Raw genomic sequence first — 20,552 nt, 5'->3', positions numbered from 1 at the left:
TTTCAGGTTTTTCTTAATTTAAATCATTGGCATAGTCTTTTCTTTGTTTTAGTTGTCAATATTGTTGTTTAATTTTATTTCCTAATTTATTGTTAGCTATTAGTTTCACTGCTTGAAATGAAATAACAATAGCAATAAAATAACAATACAATAGCAATAAAATAACATTAACAAGAAATGAATATTCCTAATATGTTTTATATGTTATTTTCATTTTAAATAGAAGCTGTTTGGATAGCGGAAATGTGGACCAAAGATCTGAAGTTTTCTGTATTCTGTGCTGCTTTACATTTAGGCTGGAAAAGGAAAAGTCCCAGGCTCATGTTCAGGCCCAGGCAGAAGCTCAAGCCCAGGTTAAGGATGAGGTGAGCAGGATCCTTGCATTAGAGAAAGAGAAGAGCATCCAGAAAGCCATATTGAGAGAAAGAGTCACCGCCGAGGATGAAAAACTGCAAGTTCAGATATATGTGAGTAAATTCCCAAACGCAGAACTGCATCACTCTGTCTGTGTTGTAAACAGCTAAGCACTTAGACTTTGTTCACATTGCACATAAATCGGATTTCCACATCTTTAGGACCGTACCACAAGTGATGAAATCTGATCTCTTTGGTCAGACAGTGATGTCAGTATCCGGTCCATCTACATTGGCTGCTATAATGATGACTTAATTGCCAAGAGACATAAGAGAGTAACTGTCTTAGTGGAAAGAAAGAATGGAAAGCTCTATGAATGCTTAAAAAAATGACTCCATTTCATGTGCATTTATTTTATCCAAAGTGACTTGCATTGAACTCAAGCTATATATAGCTATGATTTTATTATTTATTTAGGCATTTCCTCTGAATCAAACCCATGACCTTGCTACTACTATGCTATACTGTTTGTGCTACAGGAAGACAATTTCATACATTTTTTTTTTTTTTGCTGTTCAGTCCATAAAAGACTAAACAGATTTGAGTCAGTTATGACAAAAAAAAATCACATTTTTTGCTTCCTGTCTGAACAATGCTTTAGAGTTTTCCTTTTAGGATAGACCTCCGCTCTTTAAATAATGTTGCCTCACAGGAAGTCAAATTTAGCTAGGCATTGATTCCCATCCTGGCACTGAGACTGATGTGTTTTTTAAGCATGTTTGCTTTATTTAACACTGCATTGAAAATAAGTCAGCCTCTAGAAAGTTACATCACATCAATATAGTTTGGATGACATGATTTTTAAGGCCTCCCAAGATATTTCTGGTATTATTATAATATTTTAATAAAATGAAGTTATTAATAAATATTTAACATAATCAATAATTCCGGAAGTTCCAATAACTGAATATTGTTCAGTGTTTACACTTTTTATTACCATTAAATGTAAAGGACTTTTCGAGTTGATCTTGAATTATTATTTTTTTAATAATTGATTGATTTTATCACTCAGAAAAAGGACTTTTTCAGGAAATTCTACCCTGAAAATCTTTTGGAGCGTGATATAATTACAAATCTATATATTACTATACTCTACAAATATTAATTATAAAAATTCCTATGACTTTTTAAAAGATTTTATTCATTTCCTTGACTTTTCCATAAGTATAAATTCCCTTATATGTCCAGGCTTTCCATATGGTGATGATAATGCGGTTTCATCAAAAAGAATGACAGTTATTGAGGAAACAAATATAATGGTGCTTGTTTTGTCTTATTTCAAATCGCAACCCATAAGCCCATTTTACCCAAAAATGAAAAGTCTGTGATAATTTACTTATGGAAGAGGTCAAGATGAATGTTCAATCATATCAAACATCTCATTTTGAACACCATCTTTTCAACCTGGGCAGGGTTGTGAGTGGATCGGGGCGAGGTGCCAGCGTCTGATTGGCTGGCTGTAAGGACTAATGAGTGAATGTTTGATTGGATGAGCATGACTGACGGTGATCACGTTTGGGCCTCATTCTACTTATTTATCTCCCTCACACCAATCAAGACATCATCAAACTCACACATAAAAAATGACTACATAAGGACAACATAAGGAGTGTTGGACATGCACCTTTTTCCATTCTGTGCTAATCCAAAAGGAATACCAGTGTGCACACATCCCAATGTAAGGCAGTTTTATTTGCAGGCGGCTAAATTGCCCTTGTAATCACATTGTAAGACGAGGGACCCCTCCATTGGTTTTGACAGGGCACAGATTATTTGAGCATAAAGTAAAAAAAGAGGTTCCCCAGAGAACTGGAGCTGTTTACAAACGTATGGTATTGATTACATAGCTCATTTCACACAGTCATCTCTGTAATAGAAAAATGAATCATTTTTGGGATGAGGGTGAGATGTGCTGTAATTCATGGCTGGAAGGAAGGTGTGTGTGTGTGTGTGTGTGTGTGTGTGAGAGAGAGAGAGAGAGAGAGAGAGGGAGAGAGAAAGAGTCAATGGGAATGGCGGGTAAAAACAATATGGGTGGGCGGCTTGGGTGCTTTGTGTGCAGGAATTTTTTTTCATGATTAGTTGGTGGTGGTCTCATTTCAGCATTTGCTCTTTGAAGGATCTAGATTTGAAACATATCAGCTATAGCTGAAACAAACACAAATATGGATCCCAGCACCCCAAAGAAACAATCCATTCTAATTCAATCCCTACCCATTGAAATACAGTATAATACACACAAAATCTATCTGTGGTCTGGCTATGCAAGTCTTATTAGGATCTGTAAAACTGTAAAGTGCCTCAAATGTTAACAATTCAGGTCAGTAGATGGTTGAACATATTGTGTGATGCTTTAATTGAGTTGTAAGTATTTGAGTTATTTGAGTCTAATGTTTTGCTCTTTTCACTGCTCTGCAAGCATTGAGGAAATAGACTTGTCGGTGTAAATAAATAATATGGATCAATGAGGAGAACTAAACATGGCTTGAAATGTGTGTTTTCCATTCAGTATGAAATAAAAACACACACACACACACACACACACACACACACACACACACACACACACACACACACACACACACACACACACACGCCCACAGGAAAATTAGTTGGACAGGTTCTTGGCTTTTTCTCTTAACAGAAAATTTTCCCTCACGGACATCACACACATTTTATCCCTCTCAATTTTAAATTCTTCTTTGAGTGGAGTTTCTTTAATAGAATTTTGAAGGGTTATCGCCAGATTGATGCCGCTTTTTCTCATGTAATCATCTGTTCTTCTGACAGTGTTATCATAAAACTCTTTTCTTTTCTTTTCATTTCTTTTTTCTCCTTTGAAATGATTTGTTTTCATTGTGAAAGGCTGGAGCCACACTTTCATTGTAATCCTCCCGATTTTCAACTACAAATGGGACTTTCTAGGGACCTTCACACTTGTTTTCACATCAGCAATTTTTGATTTTAAGCTACATTATGGCTAAATGTCATTTTGCTTAGCAGCATGCGTACGTAGGACAGTCATTTTTGTATGTGAATGACCTCATTGCTGAATTAATAATCGCCAAAGCGAGAATGTTTAATAAATATGATACGTGCACAAGATATACTGAGTTAATCAATACGTTATTCTTTAATCACAAAGTAATGTTCAACCTGTTAGTAATTGGAAATTGAAATGAGTTTCAATTGCCTACAAAACATCATTAAGTGTTTGAAAGTCCTTGCCAGGTTAGTACATGGTTCTGCTGCTCTCAGCACACTTTGAATGGATGGACCTTTCAAAGATGATTTGTTAAGTCCTTTGTCCTAGCTCCTTCCTCTGAGCACATTTCTGCCTGACTGCAAGGCGTTCAATCATTAAACATCAATCAGGCTTTTGAAATGCGCTTTTACTGCGAGTAAGAGCCGCAGTGCCACACTTCAGGGTTTCTGCAGTTTGCTTTACAAATGCATTAGCCAGGCAGTGTACACACTCACTCATGGGACATTTACACATGCCAGTGGGTTCTTACGGTATTAGTCGTGTTCTTTTTTGGGTTCGAGTGGCCTAAGCAAAGGCAGGTCATTTGGACAGCAGGATCTCCTCGACTTTGTCTTTAGATCTCTGATGGATCCTAAACATCTTGATGGTTTGCTTTTGGATCTTAAAGGGATACTCCACTCTAAAATGACAATTTTGTCATTAATCACTTACCCTCATGTCGTTCCAAACCCGTAAAAGCTTTGTTCGTCTTCGGAACACAATTTAACATATTTTAACATATCCTTTTAATAGCAACTTGTGTTTAGAAGTGGAGAAAGATAAATAAATAAAAATGATGTATGTCTGTCTATATCAGCTATTTGCACTGAAATATAATTAAATACTTTACATATACACTACCATTCAAAAGTTTGGGATCATTAAGAATTTTTGTAGTGTTTTTGATAGTACAGTGTCATCAAATTTCACAATATTACTGTTTTTAATTTAAAATAACTGTACATAATATTGTTGTGGAAACAATTAAAAAGTTTAAGAGAACAGCAATTATTTGAAATATATATTTTTTGTAACGTTATAAAATGTATTTATTGTCACTTTTGATTAAATGAATGTGTCCTTGCTGAATAAAAGTATTTATTTATTTTTAAAAACAGTAGAGTATATTTTAACTTTTCTTCTTCTTCTTCTTCTTCTTCTTCTTATTATTATTATTATTATTATTATAAAAACTGCTATGGATCTGAAGATGCAAATGAAGTTCAGGATTCTTTGATGAATAGAAAAAAAAGAAACTTAATGCGTCCTTGATGAAAGTATTAATTTTTTTTACAATTAATTTATAATTTATCAAAAAAAGTATTTACTGAAGTGGGGGATGCAACAAATGTAATGATGCAGTCTATTGGAAATTTGTGTATGCTATCATCACAAAGTTGCATAATTTTGTCGCCAACATAATTCTTTCAGTTATATTGTGAATATTCAATACAGGGTTCTTAAAATCGATTTTGTAAACCAAATGAAAACCACATTTCCAGGATTTGCTTCTCAGAGATGACTGGAGCCTAATTTATGAGAGAAACAGCTTATATTTTAAAGGTTGTGAACTATGAAGATGACCAGTGCTGCTCTATGAGGCCATGAGCCGTAACCCGACCGACCCTGTCAATTTAGGACCGACTCAAATTTTTTTTTTTTTTTTTGCTTTTAGTCCGACTGACTTGCCGATTGTAAATTTGCATTAAGACTGACCAATTTTTTTTACTCTTCAAACAACTAATACAAAAGCAATAACATAATATTTATTATATTTAAGTATTGTAAATATATAATTTTCCTAGGCCTACATACAAATGAAGGTTATCTTCCTTAATAAAAAAAAAACCATGATGTAAACTATGTTTACACTATTGGTTAATGGATGTCACACTATGGCCTGTGATAGGGCTGCACGATGTGTCGTTTAGGCATCGATATCGCGATGTACGAATCCGCGATAGTCACATCGCAGGATGTGCGATGTAGGCTGTCATAGTTGATCCGTTATTCATTAACTGTATGGGCCAGAGAGAGCGCGCGAGAGAGAGAGAGAGAGAGAGAGAGAGAGAGAGAGCGTGAGAGAAAGAGCACGAGAGAGAGAGAGAGGGTGTCCGATGCTGTTCCGGAGGCGGAGGCGGTGCCCGATGCCGTTTCGGAGGCCGAGGCGGTGACCGATGCGGTTCTGGAGGCCGGGGTTGTGCCCGATGCCGAGGCGGTGCCCGATGCTGTTCCGTAGGCCGAGGCGGTGCCCGATGCTGTTCCGGAGGCCGAGGCGGTGCCCGATGCTGTTCGGAGGCCGAGGCGGTGCCCGATGCCGAGGCAGTGTCCGTTGCTGTTCTGGAGGCCGAGGCGGTGCCCGAGGCCATTCTCGATGCGGTGCCCGAGGCCGCTCCCGATGCTGTGCCCGAGACCGCTCCCGAGGCAGTGCCCGAGTCCGTTCCAGAGGCGGTGCCCGAAGCCGAGGCGTCTCACGTCTCGCCAGGCAGTCCGAGTCGAGTCAGGTTCCAGTTGACCCTCCAGAGTCGAGTCAGATGTTTGTGGACCCTCCAGAGTCAGGGTTAGTTACTGTTGACCCTCTAGAGTTAGGGCTAGCTCCTGTTGATCATCCAGAGTCGAGTCATGTTCCAGTTGTTCCTCTTGAATCAAGTCAGGTTCCAGTTGACCCTCCAGAGGCGAGTCAGGTGCCAGTGAACTCTCCAGAGTCGAGTCAGGTGCCAGTGACCTCTCCAGAGTCAGGGCTAGTCACCGCTGATCCTCCAGAGTCAGGGCTAGTCACCGCTGGTCCTCCAGGGTCAGGGCTAGTCACCGCTGATCCTCCGGAGTCAGGGCTAGTTACCGATGACCCTCCAGAGTCAGGGCTAGTCACCAATGACCTTCCAGAGTCCGGGCTAGTCACCGATGACCTTCCAGAGCCAGGGCTAGGTACTATGGACTTTCCAGAGACAAGGCTAGTCATCGTGGACCTTTCTGAGTCAGGTCAAGTCACTGGGTGGCCTTCTGCTCCGTCCTGTTGGACTCCGGCATCGACCACAGGGGCATGGTGGTCATCTGCTCTGCCCTGGGGGGCTTCCGCTCTGACCACACGGACATGGTGGTCTTCTGCTCCACCCTGGGGGGCGCTTTCCCTGACTACACGGTTGTGGTGGTCTTCCGCTCCGCCCTGGGGGACTCTGGCATCGTCCACGAGGACGTTGTGGTCCTCTGCTCCACCCTGGGGGGCTTCCGCTCTGACCACACGGACGTGGTGGTCTTCTGCTCCGCCCTGGGGGGCTTCCGCTCTGACCACACGGACATGGTGGTCTTCTGCTCCGCCCTGTGGGGCGTTTGCCCTGACTACATGGTTGTGGTGGTCTTCCGCTCCGCCCTGGAGGACTCTGGCCTTGACCACAAGGGTGTGGTGGTCTTCTGCTCCGCCCTGGGGGGCTTCATGTTGTTTTTTCCTTTTGTTTTTTGTGGTAATGTCTGTCCCTGTTCCTTTCTGTTAGTCTGGCCCTCCGTCCCTCCACCTGAACCTCCTCCGGTCCTCCTCCCTCCTGGTCTTCTTGTTTTGTGTTTACATTCCGGTGCCTGTTCCCCATGTTTTTCTTTTCTGACCCTCCGTCCCTCCCCCTGAGCCTCCACCTGTCCGCCTCCCTCCTGGTCCCTGTTTTGTGTCTGTCTTGGAGCGTCTGGGAGCCGCTCCGTAGAGGGGGGGTACTGTCACAGTGTCTGGGTTGTGTTCCCTGGGTTTCCACTAGGTGTCCTCCGGTTCCCACGGTGTGTATCTTATAACCACTTCCTGTTCCCTTATTTGGTCACCTTCCTCCTTGTTTGAGTTAATTGATTAATTGATACCCGGTCTGTCTGAGTCTGTGTCATGAAGTCCTTGTTTAAATGTTCACGTTAATCTGTAGTTATCACGTCTTATTCTAAGTCTTGTTCTTGCCCGTGTGCTTGTGTCTGTTTATTTTCATTGGCTATTTTGGTTTTGACCCTTGCCTGGACTGATTACGAATTGGATTATCCCAATAAAAAGCATACCTGCACTTGGATCTCTCTCCCTGTGTTTTCTGGACCGCGAACGTGACACGCGGTCACTGTTCAAAGTCATACGGGTTCGGGCACCATTATACATCTAAAAAATGCATTAAAACAGCTCGACACCATTTTAACTGGGCACGAAGTTCTGGAAAAACGGTGCGCCCAGATCTTTTCCCATCCCTTCTCCCGTCTAGTCTAAAACCGTGACCGTGTCGACTGTCACTTTATGTTCGAAAATCTATTGCACGAATCAACCAACACAAGTTTCGAAAACGAAAATAGGAAATTGATTTTAACGACCTTCTCTCGGAGCGCGTCTAGGTTTTTTTTTTTTTTTTTGGAGCGCGTCCAGTTGTTTTTTTTTTTTTTGAACACGCGTCACACAGCAATTGCAGCTTCGGACACACGCATAACAGCAAATAATACTTCTGCACAATGTTTCTCTTTTTACAACAGAAATGTGAATTCTGCCGGTATTAAGACAGTCAATTGTACTCGAATTTAAAATGCATAATTTCAGTTAGGCTGACGAAAAGCTTTTTGCTTCTCTTCTGGGTCCTCAAGATAGCGCATCGAGCAAAATATTACTGCACGTTTATTCAAAGCATTAGAATACATGACAACATAATATTTAAAATAATTTTTATGAACCAATTATTATTAATTAAGTTGCTTAAAGAACTATAAACAAAACAGCGCCATGTATGCATACATTGTTAAATAAATAAAAAGGGCAGAAAACCAATCACACAGAATAATTTGTTTTCATTTAAAAACATTAGATGCAGTGGGATGGGGAACAAAAACCCAACATAAAATCTCGAGATATTTTTAGAAAATTAAATTAAATACATTAATTTTACATGTGTTTCTAAACATGCGGCTCTCTTATGCGAGACGCGAGTCCAACGGTGTCCCTCTAGAAAATGCGCGAAATATGCGTTCTGTGTGAATGGCTTGGTTTCAGTTTTGATGTATTTGATCTTCTCCACATTGATGTTCTCTTTTTTTTTTTTTTGAAAGTGGCTTCAACTGGATAGGCTAACATAACCTTATAATGCAATGCCACATACATCGTCATCGCATCTCGTGCGCCACTGATAAAGATCAAGTATACTTCGGCCGTCCGCACACTGTCTGCATTATGTCCTTTTCGTCATCCGCGTGCGGGCATTTTTTGAGACCGCGCAGACGTGAGGTGAGGAGCAGAGGTGAAAGATGAGACAGCAGATACTGCGTGTCGAGCTCGTCCGCTTTTGTAAGTTGTGTAGACACGGCTGTGCGCGCGGCAAGATGGAATGGAACACGGACTGTGAAGTACAGGGGCTCATAAGGCAGCTTCCTTATATTACCTATATTACCTATAGCAAAGTAAACGGTCTCTCATTTGTAGGTTGCATTGATACCTAGCGTTGGATGCAAGTAAAACAGTACCTCATTTTTTTTCTCCTCACCTGAAATTCATGCAATAAACAAGATTTTGACAAAGATTTTAATTTGTTTGTGGTCTATATAGCCTGCATCAAAATGAGGTTTGCAATTATGCGCCCGAAGGCACGGGTTGAAGACCCAGTCAGTGATGTCACGATATGCTAATTTGTTTAAATTCATACCTACGTCATCACCATCACCAAAATTTTCCTTTTTTTTTTTTTACATTGAAACTAGAGATATCGATCCCACTTTCATCACAATTCACACGGTGCTCTGGTCTTCAGACACTGTTTGTCACGTACAATAGCAGTGCTGAGTGCTAGAGCCGGCTGTATTCTCTGGGAAAAGTCTTTGCACGCCCAAATTAGCCTCTCCAATTACCTCGCCCAAGTCAAGAGCTCTGAGGAAATGTTCTGATGGCTGTCCTTCTTCTCGAACAGAGCACTGACTCTACCTGAAACCAGAAGTCATATTCCTAAAGCCCACTAGTTTAGTAGCAAATCTCTGTTTTCTGTATCCATAAGACCATGACTTTTGCTAGCTTTTGAAAGCGCTTGCAATGTACACTTATGTGGTAAGCTGGGTAAGCCGGATTTTTGTTTGTCAGCTTGTTTGGTGGACACAAGAATGGATGTTATTTGACACTTATAATCACTTGTATTTCCTCAGAATTTCTGACATAAATTCCAACAAGAGTGTCATTTTCCCAATAGACCTGTTGAGTATATTAAACTTGCTCATTTTAGATGCATTGCATTGACATTTCATGATTTCTGTACTGTGATGAGAAGTTCTCATGTACCTCTTCGACCATACATGCTGTCAGCGATTCGAGACATTAATAAACTCGTCAAGTCTGCTGGTGTTTGGGTTTCAATGACTCTGGCCCTCTAGCAATCTTTCAGGACAGCCAATCAATCACAATGCATATCATTTCATTCAGACACTGGCAAACCCTGAGGCGAACATCTCAATCAAACGTAGAGTCATCAGTCTCCAAACCGGTGACCGATGCAACTACTTCAATGGCTGGTGATGTGATTTGATGAAACAAAACAACAGACAGTCACAAACCACTGTTATTTTTAACAGAAAAGCAAGCATGGACTGCTGCATGAATGGTTTGGCAGAATGAGAGCAGCGCGCTTCCTTTATTATCACTAAAAGCAGTTAAATGCGATCTCATAAAGCTCTGTTATAACACAATAAATATATGCACAATGAATCTTTCACAGTGTCTACACTTCATGTGTTAAAATGAGACGGTGCGTGAGCACGCGATTTCAGCATTGCAGTGAGTAGATTCTAACTTAATCACCTCTGATTGGCCATTGCTTTCAAGAGATCAACAGCTGAGTCTGTGATTGGATACATTGCGCAACCCTTTAAACACGTGTTATAAATAGAAACTATGCCTAGTATGCGCATGCCAGTCATTTTAATGTTAATATTAGTTGTTCTTTTTGCTTTAGTGCAACTGATAAATAACAATTTATATGTTTTAGACACTTTGTTTAGATACTTTGTATTTTTCGGAAGTCCCGCAAATCATTGTATTCTCCCGCATCCCACACACACGTGAGTCTCTTCTCATCCGGAATGGTGGGGACTATTAGAGCCTATTTACACAAAGTGAAAATAGCTAGTAGGTTCTATTTATAATGTGTTAAAATAGCAGGATATTTTGTAAATTACTTTTTGCAAATAGTGGCAGTTAACTGCAACTCAGCATTGTAAACATTTTAAAAATATCTAATTATTAAATGGATGCCACCTAATTGGAACAAAGCCCTAGACCTACCCTAACCCTACCCAATAACTTTATTTTCAACTTTTTGATTATTTCCTTAATTTTAATAAAAAATATATGCTTTTTTGATGTGATTTGAAATTTGAAAAGGGAGAAAAAAGTTTGCCATGAGGCAGATTCGAACCTGCATCGATTGCGTCAAAAGGAATATGACACACACTTCATTTACGCCACTTAATCTGAAGATTGAAGAACATCTTTTGTAATCTTGACTAGCCCAAGCACACGTTGGTGGGTGAAGCTGGTGTCTCTGCCAAGTTAAACCGTTGCCCACAGAAAAAAAAAAACTTCCCCTGCCCATGAGGGATTGTTGTTTTTGCAGTTGCCCGAAAGTGTTTCACATTATCTGATTGTGTAAAGCTCTTGCATCTCAAAACATCATGCCAAATTATTATCCCTTATTTAACACTTAACTAACACTTGAGCCACAGTAAAAAAATATCCTTTAAAATAAATAAATACAATTTGTTCTTGTGGTAATTGTTTCATGTGCACCTAGCATATTTTCCTGTTTACAATATGGCAGTTATCTTGAAATTAAAGATGGGGATACTTTTTTATTGTTTTTTTTTTAATGGTATCATTTACAATTAGTCATGATTAATTTTTGAAATAATCACACTTTGTTGCTTTGCAGCCTGAAATGAAGGCAGACACAGTTTTTGTTTTATCCAGCTGTATTTGCTCAGTGTAACTTATAACATCCAAGTGACAGATAAAACACCAACATGCCAGGAAAAAAAACAGAATCACTGAGTTGGAAAAAGGATCACTGCCTTTTGTATCAGTAAGCAACAAAATCTAAATATAGAATATTTTCTATACTGTAACTGCACTTTTAATGAAATAGAAAATCAGTTGATAGTTGAACTGTGGCTGAACTTTTTTCTTCAGTTTTTTCTCAAATCGAGTTTTCCGCAGATGTTTTTATTTGATGCTTGGATGGTCTACAGACGCCACTTCAGTTAAGCTTGTATTTCAGGAGTACAAATGTCCCCCTCCCGAAGCTCGCTCTCTCTCTTTTTCTCTTCTTTTCTGCCGTCTTCAAGTAGTGCTAGCCATAGCAAGCATCCCCCTAGCAAATCCGTGTGCTTCAAACGCTTTTACATTTTAGATACAGCTGACTGGCCCTGACTGAAAATACCCCACAATTTAATTTCCCATGTATTAAAGAAGACTTGCTGGTTTTTGAATTGGATGTAATAGTAGGTGCTACTTGGGAAGGGAAACATTTTTTTTTACCCTCTTTACCTTGCTCAAGAGGTCTGAGAAATTAGTTTTCTTCATCTTCAGTCTTAAGTGAGATGCTGTCTGAATAGAGATGTGTTAGTGTTCATGCAGTTTGGGGTTTCTTATTCAGCTGATAAGTTTATATACCCCTCGCAGAATCTGTACGATATGTATCATAACCTTAGTTCAAAATCTTGTTTTGCCTTCTTGAGCATCAACTGTTTGCAGCCTTTTTGCCTTAAGAGTCTGGTAGAGTTGTCCTGAGTTGATCTCAACATCACATAACCACTGTGGGGATGAATTAAGATGTGAAAACATGCTGCAAAACCAAAGAACTTAGGAGACATTTTTGATCATGCAAATAGCGGGCAGATTCACTGTAATGGACAAACTACAGACTCGTAAATGTCTGCAAACAGTCTCTGATTCTTAAAAAATACCAATAATTATACATTATACATTTATACATTTATTCATTTAGCTGACGCTTTTATCCAAAGCGACTTACAATTGCCACATATGTCAGAGGTCGCACGCCTCTGGAGCAACTAGGGGTTAAGTGTCTTGCTCAGGGACACATTGGTGTCTCACAGTGGATTCAAACCCGGGTCTCTCACACCAAAGACGTGTGTCTTATCCACTGCGCTAGCACCACCCCTAATTAAGACTATGTAAGCATTTGCAAAGAATAATTTGTAGAAATTGTGTAAATAAAAGTTATTTTGTGAAACATTTTTGGGTTGGAAGTTTGGAAGCATTTTATTATTATTTATTTTTTACATTGACAGTGCTATTTATTTAATTAATTAAAATAAGAAACAATTAAATTGTTAAAAATTATAAACATTTTGTTTATTAAACTAAACAGTTCATTTAATAATATTTAATTAATTTAATTGCTTTATTTAGAGTTTGCATTTGAACTTTTCTGTAAAAAGTGCTGGGCAACGATTAATATTAATGCTTTCAAAAGTAGTGTATTGTGCACTTATTTTCATTTAAAAGTACTGCTATATGAACAAAAGTGTTAAATATCGATCAGTGAGTGTGAGCGCTAACCGCGCCGAAGCGCAGATCTTCTGATACGTGCTGCATGATTCTGTGAATATTTGTGGCAAAAGCAATAGATATAAAGCAATTTATTGTGAGAGGGACGTGTGTTACCAAGACTAAAAATATTAAACCACAAAGTTAACAAAACCATGCACTCCACTGTGCTGAGCATGTGCTTTTCTGCTGTCTTCCCGTGCTATCAGAAATGTCCTATTTCCCATTCATGAAGTCGTGATTATGAGCTTGTTGCATTTTTTTCTGTTAAAAACAACAGTGGACAGTGGTTTGTGAATGCTGATGGTTAGCCTAAATAATTTGATCGGGAGCATCGCCTCCTGTGACCCATGATTTGTCTGTATGTGTATTCAGAGCCAATGACCAACGGACTGTCATAATAATAAAAAAAACTGGCACTTCAAGGCACTTCAGTGTCTATAACTTTTAATATTTTTGAGCATTATCAAATCTGGTTGATAAAAAGTGAAGCCCAAAGGGTCTTCTTTCTAAAGACACCACAATTATGTTTGTAACACACTGAAGTAGGAAACTATTACAATTATAAGTTAGTTAGAGCACTTTCAGCTGTGAGTCCCATAATGGGGGGTGCTGACTAACAGGTTAACGCAATAAAATAATTATTGGTTTTAATCAATTATTGCGTTAACGCGATAACTCCTTAACTTGCCCAGCCCTAAAAAAATTAATAAATAGTATATTCATTAATTTAACTCTTTTACTTGGAACAAGCTGTCTGATTGTTCAGCATGTAACTTACACTAACTAACATGTTTCCCCCAACACTGTTAAATCAGATAGCTTTGTAATGGCAGTGCATGCAAACTACAGTCTGTGTGTCAACAATGAATGCAGTTCGTGACTGCAAAATTATGTTGTTCCAATGCAGTAAGATAGAATAGCATTTTTGGCTGGTTTCAGTTTCAGTAGATTAGGTGTGTAACGTACAATCCCGCTTTGTATGTGTGTTTTGTGTGCGTCTGTTTTTCCTCGTCTGCTTCTCGGCTTGGGCTTCCTACTGACTCCCCATTGTTCACTGAGTTCAGTAGCCTTTGCTACCCACATGCTGAAACTGTCCCTAATTGGCTGGGTCTGCGGTTGGCATCGGTGCCCGGCGCTCACCCCGGAAGCTAATTGGCTCAGCCGGCCTCCCTTTTCCACGAGCTTCGGCCAGGGTTGGATTGATGAATGGCAGCAGGTGTCAGGAAAGCTGCTTTGTGACAGAGGAGCTTGTGAAGTCAATTTACAGCTCAAAAGGCAACAGGAGGGGTTTTGCATATAATCGTGCCTCTAGAGAGAGAAGGTATTTGAAAACACTACTATTTTTAGACCTCATTTTAAATGATGAAACTGACTTTCCCCAGTTATATCAAATAAGAAAAATAAAAAAATCACTCACTTGGCAAAGGTGGCAGAGCTCCAGAAAGACTAAAATAAGTGGAATATTGCTGTTATGATCTGGGCTTTCCTTTTCCGCCATTTCTGAAAAAGGTCATTCTGATTGGTCAGTTTTGGAATCCTGCGCGTAAATATGTATTTATTTATTTTAATCGATGCAGAATCGGTTCTTTCCTGTTTTCTGCTCTGCAGTCTCTTTTTCTCACATGATTAAATAATTTAGCTCAAATCAATGTTTCAAGTCTATTTATTTATTCATTTATTTGGTAAGTAGACATTTAATAAACCGGATAATGGACAGTCAGACTGTCATTATGGCAAAATGATTTAAGACCCCCTTTCCGCCGTCTGGGGTCATTTTGCGATAATCTGCCGGCCAAATGTACATTATCCCTTCCTAAATGTACACAGGGAACATGACTGAACGTGTCTTTGGGTGAAAAGGGCTGTACTCGGATGTGAATGGACCAGTTCATGAGGTCTCTCCAGATGGACAAATGCCATAATTAGATTTCCATGAATGCCCACATTGGTTTTATTCACCCTTAATTCATTCTTTGTGGACTTGCTGCTATCAGCTGCCTCAGTTTCATTTTGTTTCCATGTTGTCTGCATTGACAAAATGTAAAAAAAAAAAAAAGAACATGATTTTTGCAAATGAAGACAACACTTTCCACAGTGAATTGAGGCAAACTGATAATTGCAGAGAGTGTAGTGATAGCACACAGCCATGCTGTTTATCTGCCTTTAATTGGGAAGATGCCCAAATGTGAGCACAGAGAGAGTGGCCTTGTGGGAGTTACTGTCCTGCCACCGGTCACAGATCGGCGGTCAAATCTTTTAGCACAATCTAAGTTCTCTTACTAAGTGTGTTGCGAAAATGTGTCTCCCAGGCTAACCTGGAATAAATTCTGAAATATTTTTTTTGTGTACAAGTTTTTAGTGTTAAAACATGTTGCTGTGTAGTTGCTAGGTTGTTTTGAGTAGTTGCTAAGGCATTTCTAGGGTTTTCATCTCAACTGATTAGAATTTTTACACATTTTTGTTTAAAAGTTGCAATTTACATTTCACAAATTTATGCACTTTCTTCAACCAAAGCTAAAGTAGAAGTTCAGAAGTTTTTTTTTGTTATTAAAGAAAAAAGTTAACATAATAAATTTACTAAATGTTTTGTTTTGTTCTGTTTTCCACCAAGGAGCTTGAAAAATGTTAAGGATCCCTGCTCTTTGATTTTCTGGTGACTCAAGTCCCTTGTTCAGTGTAAGTCAGGGATTTTTAACAAGCATCACAAAGAAAAAAAAAAAAACCTATAGCAGTAGCCTAGTGCAGGAAAAACATTTCAGATGTCTCTCTGATCATCGCAAGTGATAAAGGAAACAGTACTAGTTATTGTAGACAGAAATGGTCAAACAAGGCTCACCTTAACCAGATACCAAGGACAGTCCTCCTTTACCCAGAGGGCCCCAGCGGACATGAATATGTAAACAGCTCTATCTCATTACAGTACCACCTGACTGAGGTCATACCAACAAAAGTAATGAGGTCACCATCAGCATGAAACCCAAAGTCAACCTCGTGTCTGAAGGGCAGCCACACTTCTCTTTCTTTTTCTTAATTATGTATCTCGGATTTACCTTGACCCTCTCTCTCGGTCTTTGTGTCTCTCCCTTTCTCTCTCCCCTTATTTGTTACCTCGTTCCCTTAAGGCCTTTATTTCAAAGGCAATTGTTCAGCCTTTAGGTCCCTTCGTGTGTCTTCTAGTTGGATAGTAGAGAGAGGAACACTCTTTTGTTTTGTCCTGGATCTCCACTCTATTGTCTACCTCTGATCCTCTCTGTCTGCAGGGGTGTCTCTGTCCTCTTTATTCGGCTGTTCTCTCTCTGTGGTAATAGATGGCTTAGCCTTCCTTAGAGACTGCTGTCCATGAACGTGACTGATGATTTGATTTCCCCATGGTTTTCCCCATATGGCCTCAGCAGAGATAACACAAGCTGAAAAGAGCTTTAGCCATCAGTTAATACCTCGGGCTGCTGATCAGTAAATGAATCAATCTGTGTGATCAGGTTGGTCTGAGCTTGACCTGTAGACTGACAGCTAGCCTGGCACAGACAGCATGGGCTCTAAACCTCAATGACACGTACAGCCATTTAGCATATGGAAAGATTTGGCTACGCTCACACCGCTAGTGAAAGTGCCACATTTTGAGCTCTCATTCACCATTTTGTTTGTTCACATTACATTTGAATTAATCTGAACAGCAAAAAAGGGCCATTTAAAAGTGTACATTTATTAATTGAATTTATTAATATATTTATTTTTAATGATTTTAATAATTTTTTTTAAATTAAATTAATTTAAACTAGATACTATTTAAATAATTACTAACGTTATAGAATTTATACATGGATAATTTTTATATATTGACTTATAAGTCACACAATATTTAAATGACAATATTCCCTGACCTGACACTAATTTTGATATATCGGTCTATGAGCATATGAAAGAGAAGGGACGAGAAACATGTACATGCTTGTGTGTTTTAAGGCACTGGATCGATCATGGTTTCAGAGTACCAGGACATTCGTAGAGTGGGGGTCTGGATATAGGGCACCAAGTCTGATTGGGAAATCTTTGTATCTGGTCCCTTTAATGGTAAGGGACAGGCCTTCTGTATCACCGCTAATTTGATCTTTGCTTACAGAAAATGAGGCCCGGACTCTGCCAGGACAGTTCGTTTTTTCCCCCATGTCTCAGTAGAGGACATGTCCAGTCCTACACAGGGGGCTGTCAACTCCTTCTGCCTACGCAAGAATGACCTCTGACCTCTGTTCAGCATACCTCTCAATTACCCACTGACCCTTCCTGTCATAGCAGCACAGACTGCTGGGTAATACACCAGCTTCCCAGATACCTTTTAGCAGGATATGATCTCGGAGGGGCAAAGGATCGTCCCGTAGAGAAAAATGTTTTGCTTGAAACTGTGAAGGTCTTCAAGGACTACCTTATTTGCACATCGTGATGCAAAATCGACCTTGTTTAAGGAACATTTACGTTTTATCTGCATTGAGCTTCCTGAAACGGGATATTGATGGGATATAAGATTTTTTGGACGCTCACAAAATCAAACACAATCAGGCATGTTTTTCTTCCAACGTACACTTTTACACCTTCTCATTATCACTTTAATTCCCATTCTTCTCAGTGCCAATTAGATCTGAACAGGCTGGCTGTGGTCCGACATTTGACCTTTGACCTTTGACCTGTGCTTGCTGGACAGGTGAACTCCTGAGTTTGTTTTTGCAACTGGGTTCCTAGTGATGGATGCAAGGGCCTGAGTAACTCTGACCTTGTTTTCAAAGAGCTTTGATTTGTTGTCATGTGTGGGTTTCTGCAGGCAGTGTTTGTGAGCATTTCTCCATTTCATTAAGAAGGGTTCACCTCAGGTCAAAAAGAAGAAAGGCATGATCCTTCCAGACCCAATTTGTGCAGCCGAAACGTCACTGTACTATGCGAAGAAGAGCAGATGACAAAACAGGTGACGTGAGGAGCAGAAATGGAGGAAGATGGATTGAAATAGGAAGAACGAGGCATTTTTAAAATATCTCTCTGATGCAGTACATGCTTTTACCTGTTATGTCAGTACGTTTTACACAAGCTCAAACTCTGTAGCACTTGGCTAATTAAAAACATTGCTCTTCTTAATTATTCAGCTGCAGCTAATTGATATTCAGCAAGACACTTTTCCTTCCAAAAGACCCGTTTAATTTGACCATGGGGTCTGCTGCGGTGATGCCGAAGTTATAAAACAAAGTGTTTTGACATTATATCAAAGTTTTTTTGGGGTTTTTTTGGAGAGAGCTAGAGGAAATGCAGCCCATCTGTTGCTTTATGCCGTGCTGAATTCTCACTTTGCGGATCCAGAATGATAAATGTCACTGGGCATCTGTTTTTATTGCTCATTTTACAAAAGATACCTTTGTTGATAGTGCTGGTTGTGTCTTTAAAATAATAGTTTAGATTATAGTCAATTTAATGCCACACTGGGTGTCTGGCTAATCCATTTATGTGTATAAATGAATAGGAATTAAATTTATAGTTAATGTATTTTTGTTGAAGCACTTAATAGCACTGTGTATAAGTTTTAGAATGAAAATAACCCAAACTGAGTCATGCCATCAAAGTTTTTGTTATAATGGGTGTGAGTGGGCGACAAAACAGCACAGCACAGTCTTAGTGATTGCAGTGTTTTTAACGGGTCGTTTAATGAGAACTCAAATTTTCATTGACCTTTTGAAGTAAGAGTTCATTGTATTCTGAAATCATGCAACTTTCAGAACTCAAAACTTTTTTCACTCGGGGAAAAAAAAAGCTGCAAAATCAACTCTTGTTGTAATGTTGTACTACTGACATAAGTCAGATGAGTGAATAGAGCACAACTTCCCACATTCACACATTGTCTATATGGCAACAAATCAGAATACAATATATATATATATATATGTATAGATATAGATATATATATATATATATATATATATATATATATATATTGGGGGGGGGGGGTTGTTTCTCTTCAAGTTCATTTCTCTTCTGATGGGGAGTCATCAGTTTGTTTCTTTTGTAGAACATTGGGATTGCAGTTTGCTGTGGGTCTCCTCTGTCTCTCTATCTCTCTCTCTCTCTTTCTCCATCCAGACACGTCACGAGAGGTGTGACATCTTGTGATAAATCACTCTCATTGTCCTCCATCCCATCCTCCCTGTCTCTTGTTCTCAATGTTTGTAGTTTCACTTTCATTTCTCAGCCTCCCATCCCACTCTCTGTTCTTCATCAGCTGGATAATAGTGGCATATTGGTCTTGTGACTCAGGGGCCTTTGTTAGCAGTGTAATGTGATAATATGACCTGCAGGAGACTGAATGAGTGTGATGTGATGGAAATAATCCTGACAGCCTGTGAGACTGAATAATGGAGGGCTGCTGTATGCCCTCTATGATGTGCTGAATGATAGGGAAAATCACTGTGCGCACATCGGTGGCAGCGCCTCCCTGTTCTTTAATTGCTCATTGGATACGCGTTCACTGTGTTTACCTACTGGCCTGTGAATGCAGCTGCTCTTTATGTATGCTGAAGGTCAATAACGGTAGCTGCATTTCTGTCCATAGAAAATTTGGAACTGCAATGTCTCCTTGACTAATTACCCACAATGCTTCTCGCCCACGCAAGGGCCTTGATTGGCTCGTAGACTTGAATGTGTGTGCGAGTGAGTGCTGAACGGGAAGAGTGCAGAGGTTAGATTTATTCTGCCAGAGGGTTAGACCGTTTCTGTCGAGGGCTGTGGGTGTTTTTGGAGAGCAGTTCTGTCCGTCTTTATGGCTGCAGCTGCGGGACTTGATTAAACGGTGGCTGTGTTGCTATTAAACCATATGGGATTTTCTAAATGTAAATGTAAAATCAAAACTGACACTGTTTATTTTCTTAATGCATGTTATTTGTTTCATTGTGAACAATGTGCAGTAAATAAATAAAATGTAAAAAAACTTAGGCCTCATAAACTATGTAGGCGATTAGATAATGCCAACCAATAGCCAGATATCTGTTTTGGGTTTATTTTTGCAACACATTCAGGCTTCATGCTGATTTCTAATGGCCACCATCCATTCAAATCTCAGTGGATAATTAGTCATTTTGGTGTATTGTAAGAGGTGGTGTTATTTTAGTTTCATACAGATAATATTACAAGGATTTCAGTCATTTTTTTATATTTTAGTAACTTTGTTTTCTGTGTTTTTATGTCAGATTTTGTTATTTTTGTATACCAAGTTAACAAAAAGCTCACAGTAAACTAAAAGAACATCAGAAATGTTGCTATGCCAATTTCATTTTATTTAAACATTTATTTCAAGTAATGCAATTTCTTTCAGTTTTAGTTGATTATAAAAGCCCTGGTAAGGGGATGGAATGTCAAACTAGTGGTTTGCTTTTGATTTTTCAAAAATATTACACTTTGCTGCAGTGCTCTCATCGGACAAGAAATCACACACTTATTATTCGAAAGTGTTGTTCTATTACATATTTTATGATTTTGGATGAGCAACGCATTCAAATCCTGTAGACTTACATTGAAGGATGAAACCAAGCAATATTT

General features: G+C 39.3%; 1 protein-coding gene across 6 annotated transcripts in view; it reads left to right on the top strand.

Moving 5' to 3' along the window:
* Window positions 1–20,552, top strand: part of LOC132098909 (MICOS complex subunit MIC19-like) — a 63,135-nt gene that overhangs the window by 16,602 nt on the left and 25,981 nt on the right. For all 6 annotated transcript variants that reach the window (XM_059505184.1, XM_059505183.1, XM_059505186.1 and 3 more), the window contains one exon: window positions 296–467. In XM_059505184.1, the coding sequence (XP_059361167.1) occupies window positions 296–467 (172 nt within the window). The remainder of the gene's footprint in view (window positions 1–295; window positions 468–20,552) is intronic.

The sequence above is a fragment of the Carassius carassius genome, chromosome 22 (genome assembly GCF_963082965.1).
Source record: "Carassius carassius chromosome 22, fCarCar2.1, whole genome shotgun sequence".
NCBI classification, from domain to species: Eukaryota; Metazoa; Chordata; class Actinopteri; order Cypriniformes; family Cyprinidae; genus Carassius; species Carassius carassius.
Note: the sequence above shows the minus strand (reverse complement) of the source record. Positions and strands in the feature narration are given on the sequence as shown.